Source organism: Bos indicus x Bos taurus, chromosome 17, assembly GCF_003369695.1.
Source record: "Bos indicus x Bos taurus breed Angus x Brahman F1 hybrid chromosome 17, Bos_hybrid_MaternalHap_v2.0, whole genome shotgun sequence".
In the NCBI taxonomy this organism is placed as follows: Eukaryota; Metazoa; Chordata; class Mammalia; order Artiodactyla; family Bovidae; genus Bos; species Bos indicus x Bos taurus.
Window position 1 is genome coordinate 30945483 of NC_040092.1, and position 20343 is coordinate 30965825.

Sequence of the window (20343 nt, forward strand, 5' to 3'; positions counted from 1 at the left end):
AGATAAGAAAGCCTTCCTCAGTGATCAATGCAAAGAAATAGAGGAAAACACTAGAATGGGAAAGACTAGAATCACTTCAGAAAAATTAGAGATACCAAGCAAATATTTCATGCAAAGATGGGCACAATAAAGGAGAGAAATGGTATGGACCTAACAGAAGCAAAAGACATTAAGAAGAGGTAGCAGAAATACACAGAAGAACTATACAAAAAAGATTTTCATGACCCAAATACCATGATTGTGTGATCACTCACCTAGACATCCTGGAATGCAAAGTCAAGTGAGTCTGAGAAAGCATCACTATGAACAAAGCTAATGGAGGTGATGGAATTACAGTTGACCTATTTCAAATCTTAAAATATGATGCTGTAAAAGCGCTGCATTCAATATGCCAGCAAATTTGGAAAACTCAGTAGTGGCCACAGGATTCGAAAAGGTCATTTTTCATTCCAATCTCAAAGAAAGGCAATGCTAAGAATGTTCAAGTGAAAGTGAAAGTGTAGTCGTGTACGACTCTTTGCGACCCCATGGATGGTAACCTACCAGGCTCTGGGGTCCATGGGATTTTCCAGGAAAGAATACTGGAGTGGGCTGCCATTTCCTTCTCCAGGGGATCTTCCCAACCCAGGGATCGAACCTGGGTCTCCTGCATTGCAGACAGACGCTTTACCATCTGAGCCACTAGGGAAGCCCAAGAAAGTTCAAACTACTGCACAATTGCACTCAGCTCACACGCTAGGAAAGTAATGCTCAAAATTCTTCGAGCTCAACTTGAACAGTACTTGAACTGTGAACTTCCAGACACTCCAGCTGGATTTAGAGAAAGCTGAAGAACCAGAGATCAAATTGCCAATATACACTGGATCATCAAAAAAAGCAAGAGAATACCAGAAAACCTCTACATGTGCTTAATTGATTACGCCAAAACCTTTGACTGTGTGGATCACAACAAACTGTGGAAAATTCTTCAAGAGATGGGAATACCAGACCATCTGACCTGCCTCCTGAGAAATCTGTATGCAGATCAAGAAGCAACAGTTAGAACTGGACATGGAACAATAGACTGCTTCCAAATCGGGAAAGGAGTACGTCAAGTTTATATATTGTCACCCTGTTTATTTAACTTATATGAAGCCTATATCATGCAAAATGCCAGGCTGCATGAAGCACAAGCTGGAATCAAGATTGCCGGGAGAAATATCAATAACCTCAGATACACAGATGACACCACCCTTATGGCAGAAAGTGAAGAACTAAAGAGACTCTTGATGAAAGTGAAAGAGGAGAGTGAAAAGCTGGCTTAAAACTCAGCATTCAAAAAGGAAGATCATGGCATCTGGTCCCATCACTTCATGCCAAATAGATGGAGAAACAATGGAAACAGTGAGAGACTTTATTTTGGGGGGCTCCAAAATCATTGCAGATGGTGATTGCAGCCATTAAATTAAAAGATGGTTTCTCCTTGGAAGAAAAGCTATGACCAGCCTAAACAGCATATTAAAAAGCAGGGACATTACTTTGCTGACAAAGGTCCATCTAGTCAAAGCTATGGTTTTTCCAGTAGTCATGTATGGATGTGAGAGTTGGATTATAAAGAAAGCTGAGTGCCAAAGAATTGATGCTTTTGAACTGTGGTGTTGGAGAAGACTCTTGAGAGTCCCTTGGACTGCAAGGAGATCCAACCAGTCCTTCCTAAAGGAAATCAGTCTTGAATATTCATTGAAAGGACTGATGTTGAAGCTGAAAGTCCAATACTTTGGCCACCTGATGAGAAGAACTGACTCCTTGGAAAAGACCCTGATGCTAGGATAGGTTGAAGGCAGGAGGAGAAGGTGATGACAGAGGATGAGATGGTTGGATGGCATCACCAACTCAATGGACATGAGTTTGAGCAAGCTCTTGGAGATGATGATGGACAGGGAAGCCTGGTGTGCTGCAATCCATAGGGTCACAAAGAGTTGGACACAATTGATCAACTGAACTGAACTGAATGGTATATTGCAATTTTCTGTTAATATATATTTTCACTGCAGTGGGAGGGAATGTGAATCCTGTAAAGATAGAATCTGTATGAAGATTTCTGACGTGCCTTCTTTCCTTCCTCCCTCTCTCTTTTTTCTTCTCTCCTTCCCTTTTTCCTTCCTTCTTCCCTGCTTCCCTTCCTTCTAAGTAAGTCTCTTAAGTGTGCCCAATGTGCCCTGAGCTCTGAGAATTAAGTGGTCACAAATAAGTTTTCTACTTCCTTAGAGTAACTAACTGTTCTAGTGGGGAGAAGAGATCAATTAGACAAAGAATACATTAAGAAGATACTCAGATACTGGCAGTGAATATGAAGGCAATAAACAAGGTCACATGAAGGAAAGTGATTGAGGGTGGACTGGGCAGGAAGGGCACTGCGGAGGAAGTCAGGTTTGAGCACCTGGATGTAATTTAAAGCCATAGAATGAATGACATCACATAGAGAGAGCAAGGAGGGTTGGTGTGAAAACTTAGAAAATTTGTCTTAATAAATGTTCCTGTGAAAGAAACAGAAAAAGATGATGGAAATTGAAGGGGTATAGGAACCTAATAAGCAGTTATCTATTTCCTTTCATCATCATCATCATCATTATTATGATCATCACCCACCTATCTATTTAATCTACCTACTCTACCTATGTATTTCTTTCCTCCTTATTGTTAGTAGGAGATATTGGAGCAGTGGATTTGCTATTAGAGATGATCCAATAGAGAAAAAACGCTGATGTGAGGTATTGACAGTATATCTGCAGAAAAAAAAATGTCCTCAAGAGGATGAGAGAGGTGGGATCAGTGTGATACTGTGGTTTTCCCCCCAGCTTCATTGTACTTGTTACCTAAAGATTAATACTGAATAAAGAAATTTTCTCAGCAGTCAGTAAAGCTTTTATGTTAAAATTTGATTTATCATTACTGACAGCAGCATCATACCTTGATTCATGGTAGTATATACACAGGGGGCTTCCCTGGTAGCTCAGCTGGTAAAGAATCTTCCTGCAATGCAGGAGACCCTGGTTCAATTCCTGGGTCGGGAAGATCCCTTGGAGAAGGGATGGGCTACCCATTTCAGTATTCTTGGGCTTCCCTGGTGGCTCAGATGGTAAAGAATCTTCCTGCAATGCAGGAGACCCGAGTTTGATCCCTGGGTTGGAATACTTAGCCAGCCCATGATGGTGCTTAGTTATTTTCTGTAGTAGTTATTTCATGTAGTAGTTATTTTCTGTTTGACCCTCAGCTCCTTAAATAATCCTGCTGCCCCACTGAGATCTGAATATCATAAGCTTGAAACCAATATTATCATAGATTATTGAAGCATGAGGGGACATAGAAATCATGAAGTGTGGTGGTTCTTCTCATTGATTATCGTGATCACCTAGGGAAGTTTAAAAACAAACACCCCAAAGATAGAACACTGTGGACTATTTGAGCATCACTAGGATGGAATTAGAGAGCAAAGATCCTGAAATTAATCAGTATTCTTCCCATATTTCCAGTTGAATCTTTCTTCAGACAGTGGAGAAATATTGTTTTGTTAAGTTCATAATTCCATGTATCACCAAATCAGACCATAAAGTGATACTGCAATGAGAAACTAGTTGGAAAAATGAAAACTCAACACAACCAGAAAAATCAACCTGAAATAGATGAGATGCTAATATAACTGAAATGTTTAGAATCAAGGGGACAATCCATAGTTCAATATTCTATACTACTCCTCTTAGATTCTGAGGGTTCTATAAGTAGAAATTGTGTCTAAATTCTTGGACTCTGATATGGCATGTATGGTGGGCAACTGGAATTCTGTTAGCCAGTGCACAGGAAGTCATTGAATTTTCTCCCATTCTTATGAAATGTGTGATACTTTTCAGTATACTTCTGCTCTGACATATGACGCTGTTCAAGTGATGACCGAAGCTTTTCGAAACTTACGGAAGCAGAGAATTGAAATCTCCAGAAGGGGAAATGCAGGAGACTGTCTGGCAAACCCAGCGGTGCCCTGGGGACAAGGTGTAGAAATAGAAAGGGCCCTCAAACAGGTCAGTCACTCAAAATGATTGCGATGCAACTTAAGGGTGGCCACTATTTTTTTTCCTGCTGAATTAGTCATTCTTATCTTATACCTTCTGTCTTATGTAGAGGGAATATTATTTCCTATCTACACAAAGGTAGGTTGAAGAAAAAAAAGAAAACGAATGAGTGTCATTTTCTTGACTTGCATACTGGGAGAGTCCTCTGGTCGACCAGTTTGTGTCTGGTTGAAGTGAATTTATAACTGTATCCTTTCCCATTTCCTCATTAGGTGCAGGTTGAAGGTCTTTCAGGAAATATCAAGTTTGACCAGAACGGAAAAAGAATAAATTATACAATTAACATCATGGAGCTTAAAACGAATGGGCCCCGGAAGGTAAATCATTAGTGAATTGAGGGCTTTCTGTCTGTGTGAGGAGGTGGGTTAGTGGACCCACCACCTCATCTTCCAGAGTCCTGGAGACATGTATTCACATAGATGGACTCCACAACTCCAGAAACATATATTTTAAAATCGTTTTTCTAAATAAAATATATTTCTGGTAAGTAATACTGAAACAATTTTAAAATAACTATGAATAAAACAATTATACAGTTTTTTTTTTTTTTTTAGACAGAGGTAGAAAGAGTTTAATGAGAAGAAAAAGAACTATAGCTGAAAGATTATGGTTCTGAAGACCAGACATAGCGGGTGAAATGTGCATGTAACTTTCAAGTCAACATTTTTTTTCTTCTGTTATGGCTAAAATGCCATTGTTTGAATTTTATGTTTCTATATGATCACTCCCATGAAAATTACCTTTGGGGAATATGAAAAGTGAACATGAAGAGACAATCTGTTTTTTTGCAGTGCCTTTCTTGATTCACATACCTAAAAGATCTATGTCTTTTTTCTTCTCTGATTGCCATGGCTAGTATTTCCAAAGCTGTGTGTTTAGGACAAGTCTAGTTAGGATAGGTGTAATTTCAGATTCAGACATGGGTTTGAAAATAACTCAGTGCTTTGGTAATAGAAAGGCCGTGTATCCAAGTGCACTCTTTCTGTGTCCTTTTTCAGATCGGATACTGGAGCGAAGTTGACAAAATGGTTGTTACCCTCACTGAACTCCCTTCTGGAAATGATACCTCTGGGCTTGAGAATAAGACTGTTGTTGTGACTACTATTTTGGTAATTAGCTACATATGCCTGTTTGACATTATTTTTTCTTAAGAAAAACATCTGCCAACTAGTATTTCTGCTTATACTTTAGGACAATAACTGATATGGTGATATTTTTGAATGTTTCAGTCATTCATTGCATGTTTTTCTGTTTAAAGGGATCACCAACGAGCTAAAGCATTCAAAATATTTCCTCTCCACTTCAAGAATGAACTTTAGCTTTATAGATAATTCATAACCTGGTGTTTGGGGCTTCCCAGGTGGCTCAGTAGAAAAGAATCTGCTTGCCAGGAGTTTCAGGAGATGTGGGTTTAATCCCTGGATAGGAAAGATGTCCTGGAGGAGGAAATGGCAACCCACTCCAGTATCCTTACCAGGATATAATCCCATGAACAGAGGAGCTTGGCGGGCTATAGTGCATGGGGTCACAAAGAGTCAGACGTGACTGAGCGATTGAGCATGCATGCAATGTGGTGCTTACATGTGTGAAAAATGGGGAAAGTCTGGAAGAGCCTTCCTTGTATTCCATCAATGTTTCGTTTTTCCACTTCCACACTATTCTGGGTCCATTCTGTCCTTACATTTGTTACATGGCTCTATAATGGTATCAGTTCTGTCCTTACATTTGTTATTAATACATGGTTTAATGTCAGCTTCTCTCTCTTCCTATGGAAAGGGGAACTTCTGAAAGACAAGGGTGATCTCCTTTGTTTTTAACCCCAAGTCTCCACATAGTAATTGGCACGTAGCTAGTGCTAAGTAAATGTATGTTGGATGGAGTGACAGCATTGAACTGGATCTTGAACATTGAGGCTCTGGATAGATGATTGGGAGACGTAGGTCATCATGACAAGCTGTTGATATAATAAAATGGAGGAAATGAAATGGGGTTCACTAATAGTGTAGGATTTTGCAACAAAATAGCCTTATTTTGTTTTACTAATCTGTGATGCAGTGAATTGGTGGGATTCATTATGGTAACAATATTGAGAAGAAAATATAGTTAGGCTAGTAAGAGATTTGAATAAGAACATTAGTTGGCACTTTGAAAGTCTTAATAAATGTAAGCTATGTATTTGAGGATTTTTGTCTTAATCATGCTATTGAGAACTATCTCACTGGGCCCCACATATGCTTAGTGCCACTTTCCAGTGGAGAAATTAGGCTGATGTTACGACATTTTTTCATGCTTCTTCTTTCTGGTGTTTGCAGAGGAATGCTACTCTCTAGCTATCTGTGTAGCATAATTCTAGGATATTATCTCATAAAGGAAATTTGATCTCAAGTCTGAGAGGATAGCATCTGTAATCACCATAGCAACAACTCTTTCAGTCTGCACATCACTGCCCATGGACCTGATTAGAACATGAACCTATCCTTGAACTAGTAGTGATACAGGGTTTTGGGTGAATGATGGTTCTTTGGAATCAAGGTAGCCCTAATTTAGAACAAGACAGTGGTGAATCCAGAGTTAACTGAAACAGATGTTGAGCCACATTATTTTTCAGCAAGCCCTAAGAATTACAAACATGACATGGGGATATACTAACTTTTGAGTTTCTTGTTTACTTGGTATGGCCAGGTACAAGCCATATTAATGAAATATAATGAAAGATATATGAGAATCTTTGTTCAGAAATGTTATTATTAATTTTTCCTCATATTTTCCACTATCTGTATTCTACAATGTCTCTATCTAACAGGTAATAATTAAAAATAATTAAACCAGAAGATTTGAATCAATGAGAGCAGATAATTAATATAGCTGTCTTGATCACCTAAAGTGCTTTCTTTCTGTATAGGAATCCCCCTATGTTATGATGAAGAAAAATCATGAGATGCTTGAAGGCAATGAGCGATATGAGGGCTATTGTGTTGACTTGGCTGCAGAAATCGCCAAACACTGTGGGTTCAAATACAAGTTGACCATTGTTGGGGATGGCAAGTATGGGGCCAGGGATGCAGACACGAAAATTTGGAATGGGATGGTTGGAGAACTTGTATATGGGGTAAGTACCACTCTTCTTACAGATAAAATCATTCCATTTGAAGTCTTGTTGAGGGAATGCTGAACTTCCATGCAAAGTACCAACATCTGAGGTTGTTGGTTTCCCACATTACTCTAGGAATACTGTCTTGTTTCCTTGTAAACATTTGAAGATGAAGGATGAAGTCAGAAGCAGACATGCAAATGGAGACAGGCTTCATCTGTCTTGAAGCCTATGGGCCATATGCATTTTTCAAAGATCGCAAAGGCATGGATACAGATGTAGTTCTCATAATCAAGCCAAATGGGTGTTCTCTGTATTTATTGAAAAGGAGGCATATTTGGGGAACAAACTGCTTTTCTTCTGTTTATTATTTCCTGGGACTCCACCAGGGAAATATTCATTCCCATATCCTGATTTCCTGTCCTACCCATTGATCCAATAGCATAACTATGATTCCTTCCTGACTGGGAGTCCTGGTTCTATTACTGTCCTTTGTTTCCCTTGCAGAAAGCTGATATTGCAATCGCTCCGTTAACCATCACCCTTGTGAGAGAGGAGGTGATCGATTTCTCAAAGCCCTTTATGAGCCTCGGGATCTCTATCATGATCAAGAAGCCTCAGAAGTCCAAACCAGGAGTGTTTTCATTTCTTGATCCTTTAGCCTATGAGATCTGGATGTGCATTGTTTTTGCCTACATTGGGGTCAGTGTAGTTTTATTCCTGGTCAGCAGATTTAGCCCCTACGAGTGGCACACTGAGGAATTTGAAGATGGAAGAGAAACACAAAGTAGTGAATCAACTAATGAATTTGGGATTTTTAATAGTCTCTGGTTTTCCTTGGGTGCCTTTATGCAGCAAGGATGCGATATTTCGCCAAGGTTGGTTACTCGCCTGCTTCAACTTTGTGCATTTTAGGTCTCGAGTGGACATTCATGGTGTTTATGAATTCACTGTAAAGACGTTAGCAGCTGCCGGCTGTCTGTCCAAGCAGTGTAAGACTCTTAAGGACAGACTTTTACCATCGGCGTAAGCCTGTGAAATATTTGAGCAACGTTCTTTGAATGTTGGTCCTGTATTTCCCTGGTGAAATTGTACACACCATGGAGAGGCTATAAAATGCATAAGGTTCCTATGATTACATGCCTTCTTGGAGGGGTACCGTGTTTTTGCTGCATATTCTCATTTTACAGTCATCTGTGTGTTGATCCACAGACCTGTATTTGGGAAAATGGGCAACATTACTTACTAACTAAAAAGCAACAAAACTTCATTTCACACATCCCATCTTTTTGTTGTTGTTGTTGTTATTAGCTCATGGAAATGATATGGGAGAAATATTTACAGAATTTGTTTTTTAAAGGTTAGGTTGCTGAGTTGAAAAGAATGTATGATAAAATATTTTCCAAGTATCTAAAAATAAATAGTTGGGATGATGACTACTTATTCATTACATATATTTGTGCCATATTAAATAGTAATGCACACAGGATGGAATAAATTCATACACCTCCAGTTACATGATATTTTAATTCCTGCCCTATAATGCCTAAATAGAATAAATATATCACAAAACACACATTGCCTTTGTGCATGTTGCATACATAAGTCAGAATAATAGCCATGTCTGGTTCTTTAGAGGTACTTTTCCTGATGTGATTAGTTTCACATTTAAAGCCTAAATGATTATTGATCTACTGGCGCATTTTAATTTGGGTTCAATTACCCTCCTTTGATTCTATGGGATATCTTAATAACTAGTAGAGGCAGTGGCTGTTTAAATGCTATTTCATTACTGCTAGTTTTTGAGCATTTGGGGGCTGAGAATAATTAATTTCAAAAAACTATATGTGAAACTCAAAAAACATTTTGTATCTTTTATAGTCTTTTTGTTTACTCCCCCAGGGAGGTAAAGGAAATATATCATGTTTGCAGAAAGTATCAATAACTTACTTTTCCCATAGTATGGAATGTCTTTATGAACTTTGTGGATCTGAAACTCTGAATTCCATCAAGCTTTCTGTGGCCTCTCTATGGAACTGCACTATATTACAACCAAACCAAGGGTATTTGCACTGCATATAGAGAGAGACATAATTTTCACACATAATGTATGATAATAATTATCATATATCATATATTTATGATTATGATGATCTGTGATAAAACAAGATTCATAGTTCTGTCTCTATATTTAGTTTATCTGATTTACATTAAAGACATAAAGAGAAGTGTCTAATGATGAAAAAGAAAAATACTAACCAGATTGGAATCTCAGAGAACATTCTGGCTCATAAGCAATAAAGAAATGATTCGTCTTTGGAAAGAAGGTTACTGAAGTTTGATGTTACCATAGCCCTGAGATATAAGGCAATTATCCTAGAGTTCCACAAACTTTCCTCTGCCTTGTGAATAAGCAGGAGAAACGTATGAAGTTTCGTTATGACGTAGGACATGCTGACCTAGGTTCTGATTGATGAGCTCCCAGGTTTGTTTGCCTTGCTCCTTATCTATCAGGTCTCTGAAGGTCACTCTTGTGGGTGTCCAGTGCTTGTCGAGGAGCAAAAACACATTTACACATAGGGGCTGGAGTACAAGCCACATTTAACACATTTAACCCTGTGTTTTTCCAGGGTCCACCGTGACATACTGACATTCAAATTTTAACAAAGCCTGCTTCCTAAAATATGACCATTTTTATTTGCTTATGGTTTCAGTCATGAATCATGACTCACTACATTTTCACATGTAATAATTTTTATTTCCTGGTAAGATATATCAATTTTAGATAACATGTTTCCTTGTTATCTTTTATTTGCCATGGGATATATATGTATAGACATATACATATATATGTAAGGAGAATTCACTTTATTAAAATTTTTTCAGCATATGAACCTTTCAATTTATGGCTATATGTGCATTTGATAATTGAACATGCTGCCTAATATTGGAAAATGTAAGGATTTTTTTTAAAGGAACCAAGCTATCATATTTTAGAATGCAATGATGATAATTCTAGGAAAGGATAGAGCAGCTTAGTATCTAAAATAATATTAATAGTAATGCATGAAATGCACAGATCACTTTACATATGCTCTTTAAATACTTTTAAAGATATTTATCATCTTTTTCTCAATAAAATATGGTAAAGAACTATTTTATTTATATGAATAGAATACATTGAAATTTTAATCTAGAATGATTACATGAAGTGAATTGGTCATTGCCTGAAATTAGGTTTAGAGTGTAACTGTAGTTTTGTGAAGACTATGACCACAGAATTATGAGAGCAAAAAGTTGCAAAGTTAACTCTTATTCTCTGGCTTACTTCTGTTTTCCCCCCCAATATCCTTAAGTGATTCAAATGATTAAAAGATTTCATTGTTATTTAATACACATGAGAAAAATGATAGAATATGTATATATATTTGCTGCTTTAGTGAAGACACTGAGAGATGAAAGTTTTGTTTTTAATAAGAGAAATCATTTTTATCTGTCACCATAAATCATAACGTTTAATTTGCTCCTCTACTTAAAATTTCTCAGGAACTCATTCAGAAGCTTTAGTTCATCCTTGGAAAACACTTACAAGTAAATAATTAATTGCTCAATAATTTTCTGTTTTGAATGATGCACAAGTTATATACATTTTGGGGGTTATCTTGCATACTTCAAAAAATGAGCATATTTAATTAAATATGACATAAATACTAGATTAGGGAGCAGCATTATGTCTTTAACTTGTGTTTATCTTACAACTGAAACACAATTATTTATAAAAATGATTCTAAAATATATTGCAAATAAACCTACAATGTATACTGTCCAAGGCAATGAGATCCATTTTAAGAGCTTAGACCGAATCTGCCCTCTTAAATATGAGGTAGATGAGAATATGTGAGAATTAACTTTTTCCATTCTATCATATTTGTTTAATTTTTTGCATCTCTTAGATACAGGTAAAGGCTCTTCATCATATTGTTTTTATTTTTCATTGATTGTGCAGTTTCTTTTTCTTTTTTATTTTAGCAGCAGATGCTTTTATTTAAAAAATGTTTACTTGTAGCTTCACTGCTTTTCTTCACTTCTCCAGTAGTTTATTATACAAATGTTACCTGATAATTGATATAGTATCTGTTTCGTCAAAAGGTGTATTTCTTATTATTAACTGTGAAGAAATTTAGTTTAGGTCTTAAATTGGCACATTTTCATAATTTAAATTTTTAAAAGTGTTACCTCTTCACTATAGAAGGATTTATTGTTAGACATAATAGAGTTATTATCAAAAGAGAAAAAATATTGTTTTTTTTAAAAATATTACTCAAATACCTTTATATGTGGAACCCCACAAAATCTACCAAATAAAACCCTATATATCTACTTCTGTATCTACATATTTATACTTATCTATTTCTATACCTACATCTATACTTATCTATCTAGGGTTTAAAGTAAATCAAGCTTTTGAAAAGTATTTTATGTAAGAATTTATGGTCATAATATTTCTATTTTTATTATTTTTCAAACTAGAAATTTATATTTTGGCAAACTTTTAAATGTCTGATTTGTTTTCTTTCAGTTTTCTTTTTTCCTTAAGCAGGAGGCACAAAGGAACAGGGATATAACAGTTCATGCCTGAAGCATCAGATTTTTATTTGTTAAGAATTATATTTTGTGTCATACTCTGTAGTATCATTTTTTTCCATTTCTATCCTGTACTATTTCTAAAATCTGTGTTTCTACACATACAAAATCCTAATGAAATTTTGGACCTTTTTTGAGGGTTTTGAAACTTCATTGGAAGGATTAAATGGAGGGTTTCTTTGGTGTTTAAAGCCATATCTATGGTGCATACTTTTATTTTTGATATTTGATTTTGTCAGCATTTTTTCAGAGTTTTGCTGTTAATCTTAGATTCTCTTCTTTGTTTAATTATATCATGAGTGGATAAAATATTATAAGCATTGGATAGATTATTCACACATTTCTTGAAATTGCCTGTTACATGTAGCCATAATAACTGTGAAAGAATTTCAGGAATCTAAAGTTTTGCCTCTGGATAGCTCATCAGATCTAGTGAATCTGTAATCCTTGCCCAGAAAGTTTAATAAATTTAAGTTTCATGAACTAGCTGGTATATTGAAAAATATGAAATCAAATATTTCCCTATAAATCAATATTTGCATAATACTGCTAACTTGTTTCCTTATGAGGTCCTTCATTTCACTTTACAAATCCATTTCGTACTTGTTATCAGATCCCTGTCTGGGCGCATTGTTGGAGGAGTGTGGTGGTTCTTTACCCTGATCATAATCTCCTCCTACACGGCTAACCTAGCTGCCTTCCTGACTGTAGAGAGGATGGTGTCTCCCATCGAAAGTGCCGAGGATCTTTCTAAGCAAACAGAAATTGCTTATGGAACATTAGACTCTGGCTCCACCAAGGAATTTTTCAGGGTAAGAGATTCTGCTTCATAAGTTCTTGTTTTGGTCTTACAGTTGAACCAACCTAAACTCTGTGCCTCCTTGCCTCTCCCATGGTCTATACAAAGGTGCTATGTGAAAGTTACTTCCATCTCTGTCTCTAATTCTATTTTTGTTCCTCTTTTTTCATTTGTATTTTATATTGGAGTATAGTTGATTTACATGTTGTGATAGTTCCAGGTTTACAGCAAAGTGATTCAGTTATACATATACATGTATCTATTCTTTTTCAAATTCTTTTCCCATTTAGGTAATTAAAGAATACTTGAGTGAAGTTCCCTGTGCTATACAGTAGGTTCTTGTTGTTTATCAAATTTACATATAGTAATATATATCTATTAATCCCCAAATCCCAATTTATCCCTCCTCTCCACCTTACCCTTTGGTAACCATATGTTTGTTTTCTATTTCTGTTCTTAACCTTTTCTCTACCCCTCTACCCTCCCTACCCCTATAATTGGCACTATCTATTTTTATTGATTCCTGACTCTTTTGGAGAAAAACACTATGTTGTAAAGAAATCTAGTTTTTATAAAAATTGATTTTCCTTTTGGGACAAAAATGAAGCAAAATCTAGTTAAAATTAAATTATTATTTTTAAAAGAAAATGGTGTTATAGTTTGCTTTATGTTAAATAAGCTTGACTGTCAATTATCTTACATAATTTACAGTTGAGAACTGTCAAATCAGTTATGTTAATTCTGTGTCAGGAAATCAATTATGATCATGTGTGGAAATTCTGAGTTTTCTGTTAAACCCTCCAAGAAAAGGCTAACAAAGGCCTTCAACCTCCTAATTTTTAAAATGGGAATAATAATTCCGTATCTATTAAATGTATTTTAGCTTTTAAAAGATCTTTGGTCTTATGTTCTCTGTCTAAAGGAACCAGCCCAATAGGCTGATGGTATAATTTTCTTTCCTTATATTCTTAATGGGATTCCCTGGTGGCTCAGACGGTAAAGCGTCTGCCCACAGTGTGGGAGACCCAGGTTTGATCCCTGAGTTGGGAAGATCCCCTGGAGAAGGAAATGGCAACCCACTCCAGTACTTTTGCCTAGAAAATTCCATGGATGGAGGAGCCTGGTGGGCTACAGTCCATGGGGTCGCAAAGAGTCGGACACAACTGAGCGACTTCACTTCTTTTCTACTCTTATCTCTCTGAAAGAGCTCATTCTATTAAAATGTTGAAATAAAGCAGATAAACCTTGGCATTAAGCCGAATAGATGGCCCATGATGATCTCTAATAATCCACAAGTATCTTTGAGTGTATCTGAGATTGAGTGAAGATCAGGGCTTTCAACGTCCAGCTGAAGTAGTACATTGTGGTTTGAGGACCGTCTCATCCTGCATTACCATTGGTATCTTTTCCAAATAACATCAGTTGTGCTCCAGATGTGATGGGAGAGAAGGTGGTTCTGTCAGACTGCTGACAACAGATAGTAATTTGGACGTGAGTGGGGCAGCAGGACTTTGGCACTTCCACTAGGCACTGCAGTGTAAGCCAAGCCTATGGTCCTTTTGTAAGCAACCTTGACTTTAATGCTACCTGTGAATGTTGCAATGCAGTTTTGCTGCTAATGACAGTTTACTCCTACTACTGAAAATAGTTGCAATATGTGTATATTGTAGTGCTTAACATAATGTGCTCTCTAGCCTGATCATGACAGTGGAGCTATTAAATAAATTAGAATATTGCCTGGGCTTCCCTGGTGGCTCAGATGGTAAAGCATCTGGCTGCATGCAGGAGACCTGGGTTCGATCCCTGGGTTGGGAAGACCCCCTGGAGAAGGAAATGGCAGCCCACTCCAGTATGATTCTCAATTAGTATATTTTGAAACATTTAAATGTATTCCAATATGGCTTGCTTTTATTTTATTGATATATTTTATTGGTATTCCTCCCTCTCTAAATAAGATCTATGAAGGGACTTGTTATATCATGGTTTACTTACTGCTACTTATGTTGACTAAAATAACCTTGTTTCCAGACACTGTCTGTTGAGAGTCACTCTCATTAGCTTGTTTGGGACCAGCTATTCTCAATAACTGCACATTCAGAATCTCAGAGCTTTTCAGTGTACCTTAACTCAACCATAGAAACATATACCTTAATCAGCACATGGCCAAGATTTCATGCTTAGAATATGTAAATTTCCCAGGACACAGGATGAAAAGGCTAGATAACTCTGGGCAAAGGATAGATCAACTCTTGTGTTTCAGTTCAGTAACCCCACAGATATTGTGGTTCCCACGTGCAGTACACACACACATACACAAACAACCCTGACATATCTGCAGTGTGTCGGTTGCCTATATAGGATTGTGGAACTTACTTTCTCTGGAGTAATAGAGAAGTGATGTTTATTATCTTATTGTTGTTGTTATTGTTCAGTCCCTCCATCACGTCTGATTCTTTGCAACACCATGGACTACAACACACAAGGCTTCCCTGTCCTTCACCATCTCCCAGAGTTTGCTAAAATTCATGTCCACTGAGTTGGTGATGCCATCCAACCATCTCATCCTCTGTTGTACCCTTCTCCTCCTGCCCTCAATCTTTCCCAACATTAGGGTCTTTTCTAATGAGTGAACTCTTCACATCAGGTGGCCAAAGTATTGGATTTTCAGCTTCAGCACAGTCCTTCCAATGAATATTCAGGATTGATTTCCTTAAGGTTTGAATGGTTTGATCTCTTTGCAGTCCAAGGGACTCTCATGAGTCTTCTCTAACACCACAGTTCAAAAGCATCAATTCTTCAGTGCTCAGCTTTCTTTATAGTCCAACTCAGCCTTCTTTATGGCCCAACATCAATATATGACTACTGGAAAAACCATAGCTTTGACTAGACAGACCTTTGTTGGAAAAGTAATGTCTCTGCTTTAATATGGTATCTAGGTTGGTCAAAGCATTTCCTTTAAGAAGCAAGTGTCTTAATTTCATGGCTGCAGTCAACATCTGCAGTGATTTTGGAGTCCGAGAAAATAAAGTTTGTCACTGTTTCCATTGTTTCCCTATCTATTTGCCATGAAATAATGGGACCAGATGCCATTATCCTTGTTTTTTGAATCTTGAGTTTTAAGCTAGCTTTTTTACTTTCCTCTTTCATTTTCATCAAGAGCTTCTTCAGTTCCTCTTTACTTTCTGCCATAAGGGTGGTGTCATCTGCATATCTGAGGTTATTGCTGTTTCTCCCAGCAATCTTGACTCTAGCTGTGCTTCATCCAGTCCAGCATTTCACATGATATACTCTGCACAGAAGTTAAATAAGCAGGCTGACGGTATACAGCCTTGAAGTACTCCTTTCCCAATTTGGAACAAGTCCATTGTTTCATGTCCATTTCTAACTGCTGTTTTTTTGACCTACATACAGGTTTCTCATTAGGCAGGTAATGTGGTCTGGTATTCCCACCTCTTGAAGAATTTTCCACAGTTTGATGTGATCCACACAGTCAAAGGCTTTAGCATAGTCAATGAAGAAGAAGTAGATGTTTTTCTGGAATTCTCTTGCTTTTTCTAGGATCCGGTGGATGTTGGCAATTTGATCTCTGCTTCCTCTGCCTTTTCTCAATGCAGCTTGAATATCTGGAAGTTCTTGGTTCATGTACTGTTGAAGCCTAACTTGGAGAATTTTGAGCATTACTTGTTGCAGAAGTTTGTATATTCTTTGACATTGCCTTTCTTTGTGATTGGAATAAAAACTAACCTTTTCCAGCCCTGTGACCACTGCTGAGTTTTCCAAATTTGGTAGCATATTGACTGCAGCACTTTCACAGCATCATCTTTTTGAATTTGAAATACCTCAACTGGAATTCCATAGCCTCCACTAGCTGTGTTCATAGAGATGCTTCCTAAGACCCACTTGATTTGCACTCCAGGATGTCTGGCTCTAGGTGAGTGAGCACACCTTCATGGTTATCTGGGTCATTAAGATATTTTTCATATAGTTCTTCTGTGTATTCTTGCCACCTCTTCTTAATATCTTCTGCTTTTGTTAGGTCCATACCATTTCTGTCCTTTATTTTGCCCATCTTTGTATGAAATGTTTCCTTGGTATCTCTAATTTTCTTGAAAATATCTCTAATCTTTCTCATTCTATTGTTTTCCTCTATTTCTTTGTATTGTTCACTTAAGAAAACATTCTTATCTCTTCTTGCTATTCTTTGAAATTCTGCTTTCAGATGAGTATATCTTTCCTTTTTCCCTTTCCCTTTCACTTCTCTTCTTTTCTCAGCTATTTGTAAGGCCTCCTCAGACAACCATTCTGCCTTTTTGCATTTCTTTTTCTTGGGGATGGTCTTGATCATTGCCTCCTGTACAATGTTACGACCCTCTGTCCATAGTCTTAGACAACCTGATAACTTTTATTAGTATAGCTTCCCAAGGCAGAGTCTTATCTTATGCAATGTCTCTGAATCTCACAGTATTTCTGTATGATAGTCAGAATGATCATTTTTGTTTGCATGTTGCACATTATTAAACTAAATGTGAGGATTTGACCAAATTCTGGCAGGTAATGTGTGTGCTGAAGTCTTTTACTCCTAAAGCATTCTTCCCGTACGCTGTTTTTCCTTGCGGAGAAAAGTCTCTGGATTTACTTCGCTGCCTTCATGCTCTATTTCAATCCCCTCTATGTTTTGTCAAGTTAGAGGATTTAATGGTAGAAATGCAATCAGTGACTCACAGTTCTTCTCCATATACCTGCAAAAGTAGCTATGATGAATCAAGGTGACTAGGTCTCAGTGCATAAAGCATTAGTAGTCAGCTTCTCTTTATCTTGAGAAGGAGGGGTATGTGTACTCAAAAGTACTTAAAGCCACACTATTCTGTTTGTAGCAGTAAAAGAAGGCTAACAGAACAGCACACATCAGCCAAGTGAACAGGAGCTTGCCATGTTAAATATCCTCCATGAAAACAGGGTGTGGTTGTCATTTGAGAAAGTAGTACACAGAATATGTTATTGTTGTTCAGTCACTAAGTCATGTTCAACTCTTTGCAGCCCCATGGACTATATCACACCAGGCCTCCCTGTCCCTCATTATCTCCCTGAGTTCACCCAAGTTCATGTCCATTGAATCTGTGATGTCATCCAACCATCTCATCCTCTGCTGCCCTCTTTTCCTCTTGCCTTCAATCTTTCCCAGCATCAGGGTGTTTTCTGGTGAGTGGACTATTTGCATTGGGTGACCAAATTATCGGAGCTTTAGCTTCACCGTCACTCCTTCCAATGAGTATTCAGGGTTGATTTCCCTTAGGATTGACTGGTTTGATCTTGCTGTCGAAGGGACTCTCAAGAGTCTTCTTCAGTATCACAATTCAAAAGCATCAGTTCTTTTGTGTTCAGCCTTCCTTATGGTCCAACTCTTACATCTATACATGACTACTGGAAAGACCATAGTGATAGTTTATGGTGAACAATGCCTGATTTGTGATCTCCAAAGAAGATTTAGCTTCGGGACCAGGGACCAGGCTTGATCATTCAAGAGCTTTTGTGTAGCAGAGTTTTATTAAAGTGAAAAAGGGACAGAGAAAGTTTCTGATATAGAAATCAGAAGGGGATGGAGAGTACCCCCCTCACTAGTCTTAGAAAAGGGAGTTATATACTTTTTCAATTGGTTATTACAATAAATCAAAATAATGTCTCAAGGTTGTAAAGATCTTACTAGACCCAATCCCACTATTTACATTTTAAGATGACAGGATTAGAACTAACAATAGAAAGATCTTACCAGACCCACTCCCATAATATAAATTTTAAGATAACAGGATTAGTCAGAAGGTTTTCAAGAAGGAGAAACTGTACGCAAGCAGAATACATTATTGTTATGTAATCCTTACTAAGGAATGTAGAAAAGAAAGTTTGTCCTTTCCTCCTCCTTGAGAATTCCAGGCCCCTATATCCTCCTCGACAGCCCCAGACCCCTATCTTCTCCTTGAGGACCCTGGACTTCTTGTCAATTGACTAGGAATTGACTAGGAATTGACTCGTTCAATAGCTTTGACTATACGGACAAAGTATATGTTTCTTAAAGTAAGTATACTTTGTCCGTAGAGTTAAATTAAAAGGTGCTGCTAATTCATGAGTGATCCCTTCTCCAGGAAATCTTTCCAACCCAGAGATCAAACCCTGGTCCCAGGCATTGCAGGTGGATTCTTAGCCACCAGGGAAGCCCATAACTGAATTAGTGTTGGGTAATTGGGTACCATGGTGACCATAGTAAGAATAGTCTTCATTTTGCTTCTGACTCTAAAGATATTTTCAGGCATGGTCTGTCTTTATAGCAGTACCCATCACATCTCATACCTTTTCTCACGGAGTTTGTTGCATTCAGATATGAAGATTGACTGCAGATCCCATTTAAAAAAGAATTCTATTTATAGAGTGTAACTGCAAATGCATTGAATGAGATGAAGGTAATTTATAGACATTACAAGGGCAATATATAGTTGTTTTCCTTGACTTTTTTTTTTCCCTTTAATTGCTAGGTTATACTACAATGTATTAGCAGTAGTCTGGTCAAATTTCTGAGCTTAAGATGAAAGGTGTTACAAAGGAAATTTCCTTGCATGCACACCACACTCCATGCATTCCTAAAATTAACATTCATCACACACCTGGGACATCCTCTCTCTCAACTGCCCTTTTATCTTCAGGGGCATTTGGGGCTCCTGTAAACCGGGTGCAGGACAAACAGAAAGCTAGGAGAGTGAGCATCATGGCGCCCAGACTGCCAGAAGCAAAGATGCAGATGGAATGGGCATGTCCCACACCGAAGACACGCGCTTGCTTTTTGTTCTCTGGCTGCCACTTGTAGTTACTTTCATGCCTGAGACATGAAAACTTGTCTCAGTTTTTGGTATTTAAGATTCTAATAGTTATTTTGTGTTTCCTTATATGACTTAATTCGGCTTTAGTGGTAGCTTTTTCTTTGTAATGCTGTTTATGAAGTGGGGTTTTATTATTTATGTTATTTTAAATTTTCCCTTATCTCAGTATTTATCAAGTCAACTTTTGTTTCTTGTCACAGCAAGAGCTCTGAATTTAGCCACTAGAGGAATTGATTTTAAAAGTTAGGTTTAAAAAAAAAAAAAAAGTTAGGTTTTTGTCTAAAGTTTAAAGATATATGAGTAGCTAAAAGATGGAAAATAACTTGTTTAAGACCATTTGCCAGTTTTAAAACAAAATTCAGAATTTCAGTCTTCAGTCTCAATATTAACTAAAGATATGTCTTTGAAGGGATGAAAGCATCTTATATCAAATTAAAAGGTGACTATTTCATCTTATTTATAAAAATCTGTTTTGTTGTCATAAGGTGATGACAAATGTTCAATTTAAATCTAAAATATTTTCATATTTTAGTTACATAATTTAATAATTTTGGGTTACATTAATATTGCTTTAATGAAGTCAGTATGTGTGCCTTATATTTAGAATTTCAATTTAAGCTGCAAATTTTCTAACTTAAAAATCTATATGTTCTTTCAGTGATAATCAGTGAAACTAACTTGAATGAAATATTTGCTTTTTGCTACTAGAGAAAGTAAATAGAGGGCAATCTTGTAATCAACAAGAGATGTGAGAAAATAGACCCTACATCTTACTTTTCCAGAGTTTTCTGTGCTTAGAACCCATATACATCCTTATACAGAGTGAATGATAAAGTC

At 37.0% G+C, this 20343-nt stretch overlaps 1 protein-coding gene and 1 non-coding gene across 5 annotated transcripts in view; one reads left to right on the forward strand and one right to left on the reverse strand.

Annotated features, from left to right (window-relative positions):
• GRIA2 (glutamate ionotropic receptor AMPA type subunit 2) overlaps window positions 1-20343 on the forward strand; it is a 186326-nt gene that overhangs the window by 132616 nt on the left and 33367 nt on the right. For all 4 annotated transcript variants that reach the window (XM_027567218.1, XM_027567221.1, XM_027567220.1 and 1 more), the window contains exons 7-12: window positions 3888-4055; window positions 4319-4423; window positions 5105-5215; window positions 7009-7215; window positions 7705-8075; window positions 12455-12653. In XM_027567218.1, coding sequence (XP_027423019.1) covers window positions 3888-4055; window positions 4319-4423; window positions 5105-5215; window positions 7009-7215; window positions 7705-8075; window positions 12455-12653 — 1161 coding nt within the window. The remainder of the gene's footprint in view (window positions 1-3887; window positions 4056-4318; window positions 4424-5104; window positions 5216-7008; window positions 7216-7704; window positions 8076-12454; window positions 12654-20343) is intronic.
• On the reverse strand, window positions 617-688 carry TRNAC-GCA. Its single transcript has one exon. It is a non-coding gene; the product is annotated as a tRNA-Cys (tRNA).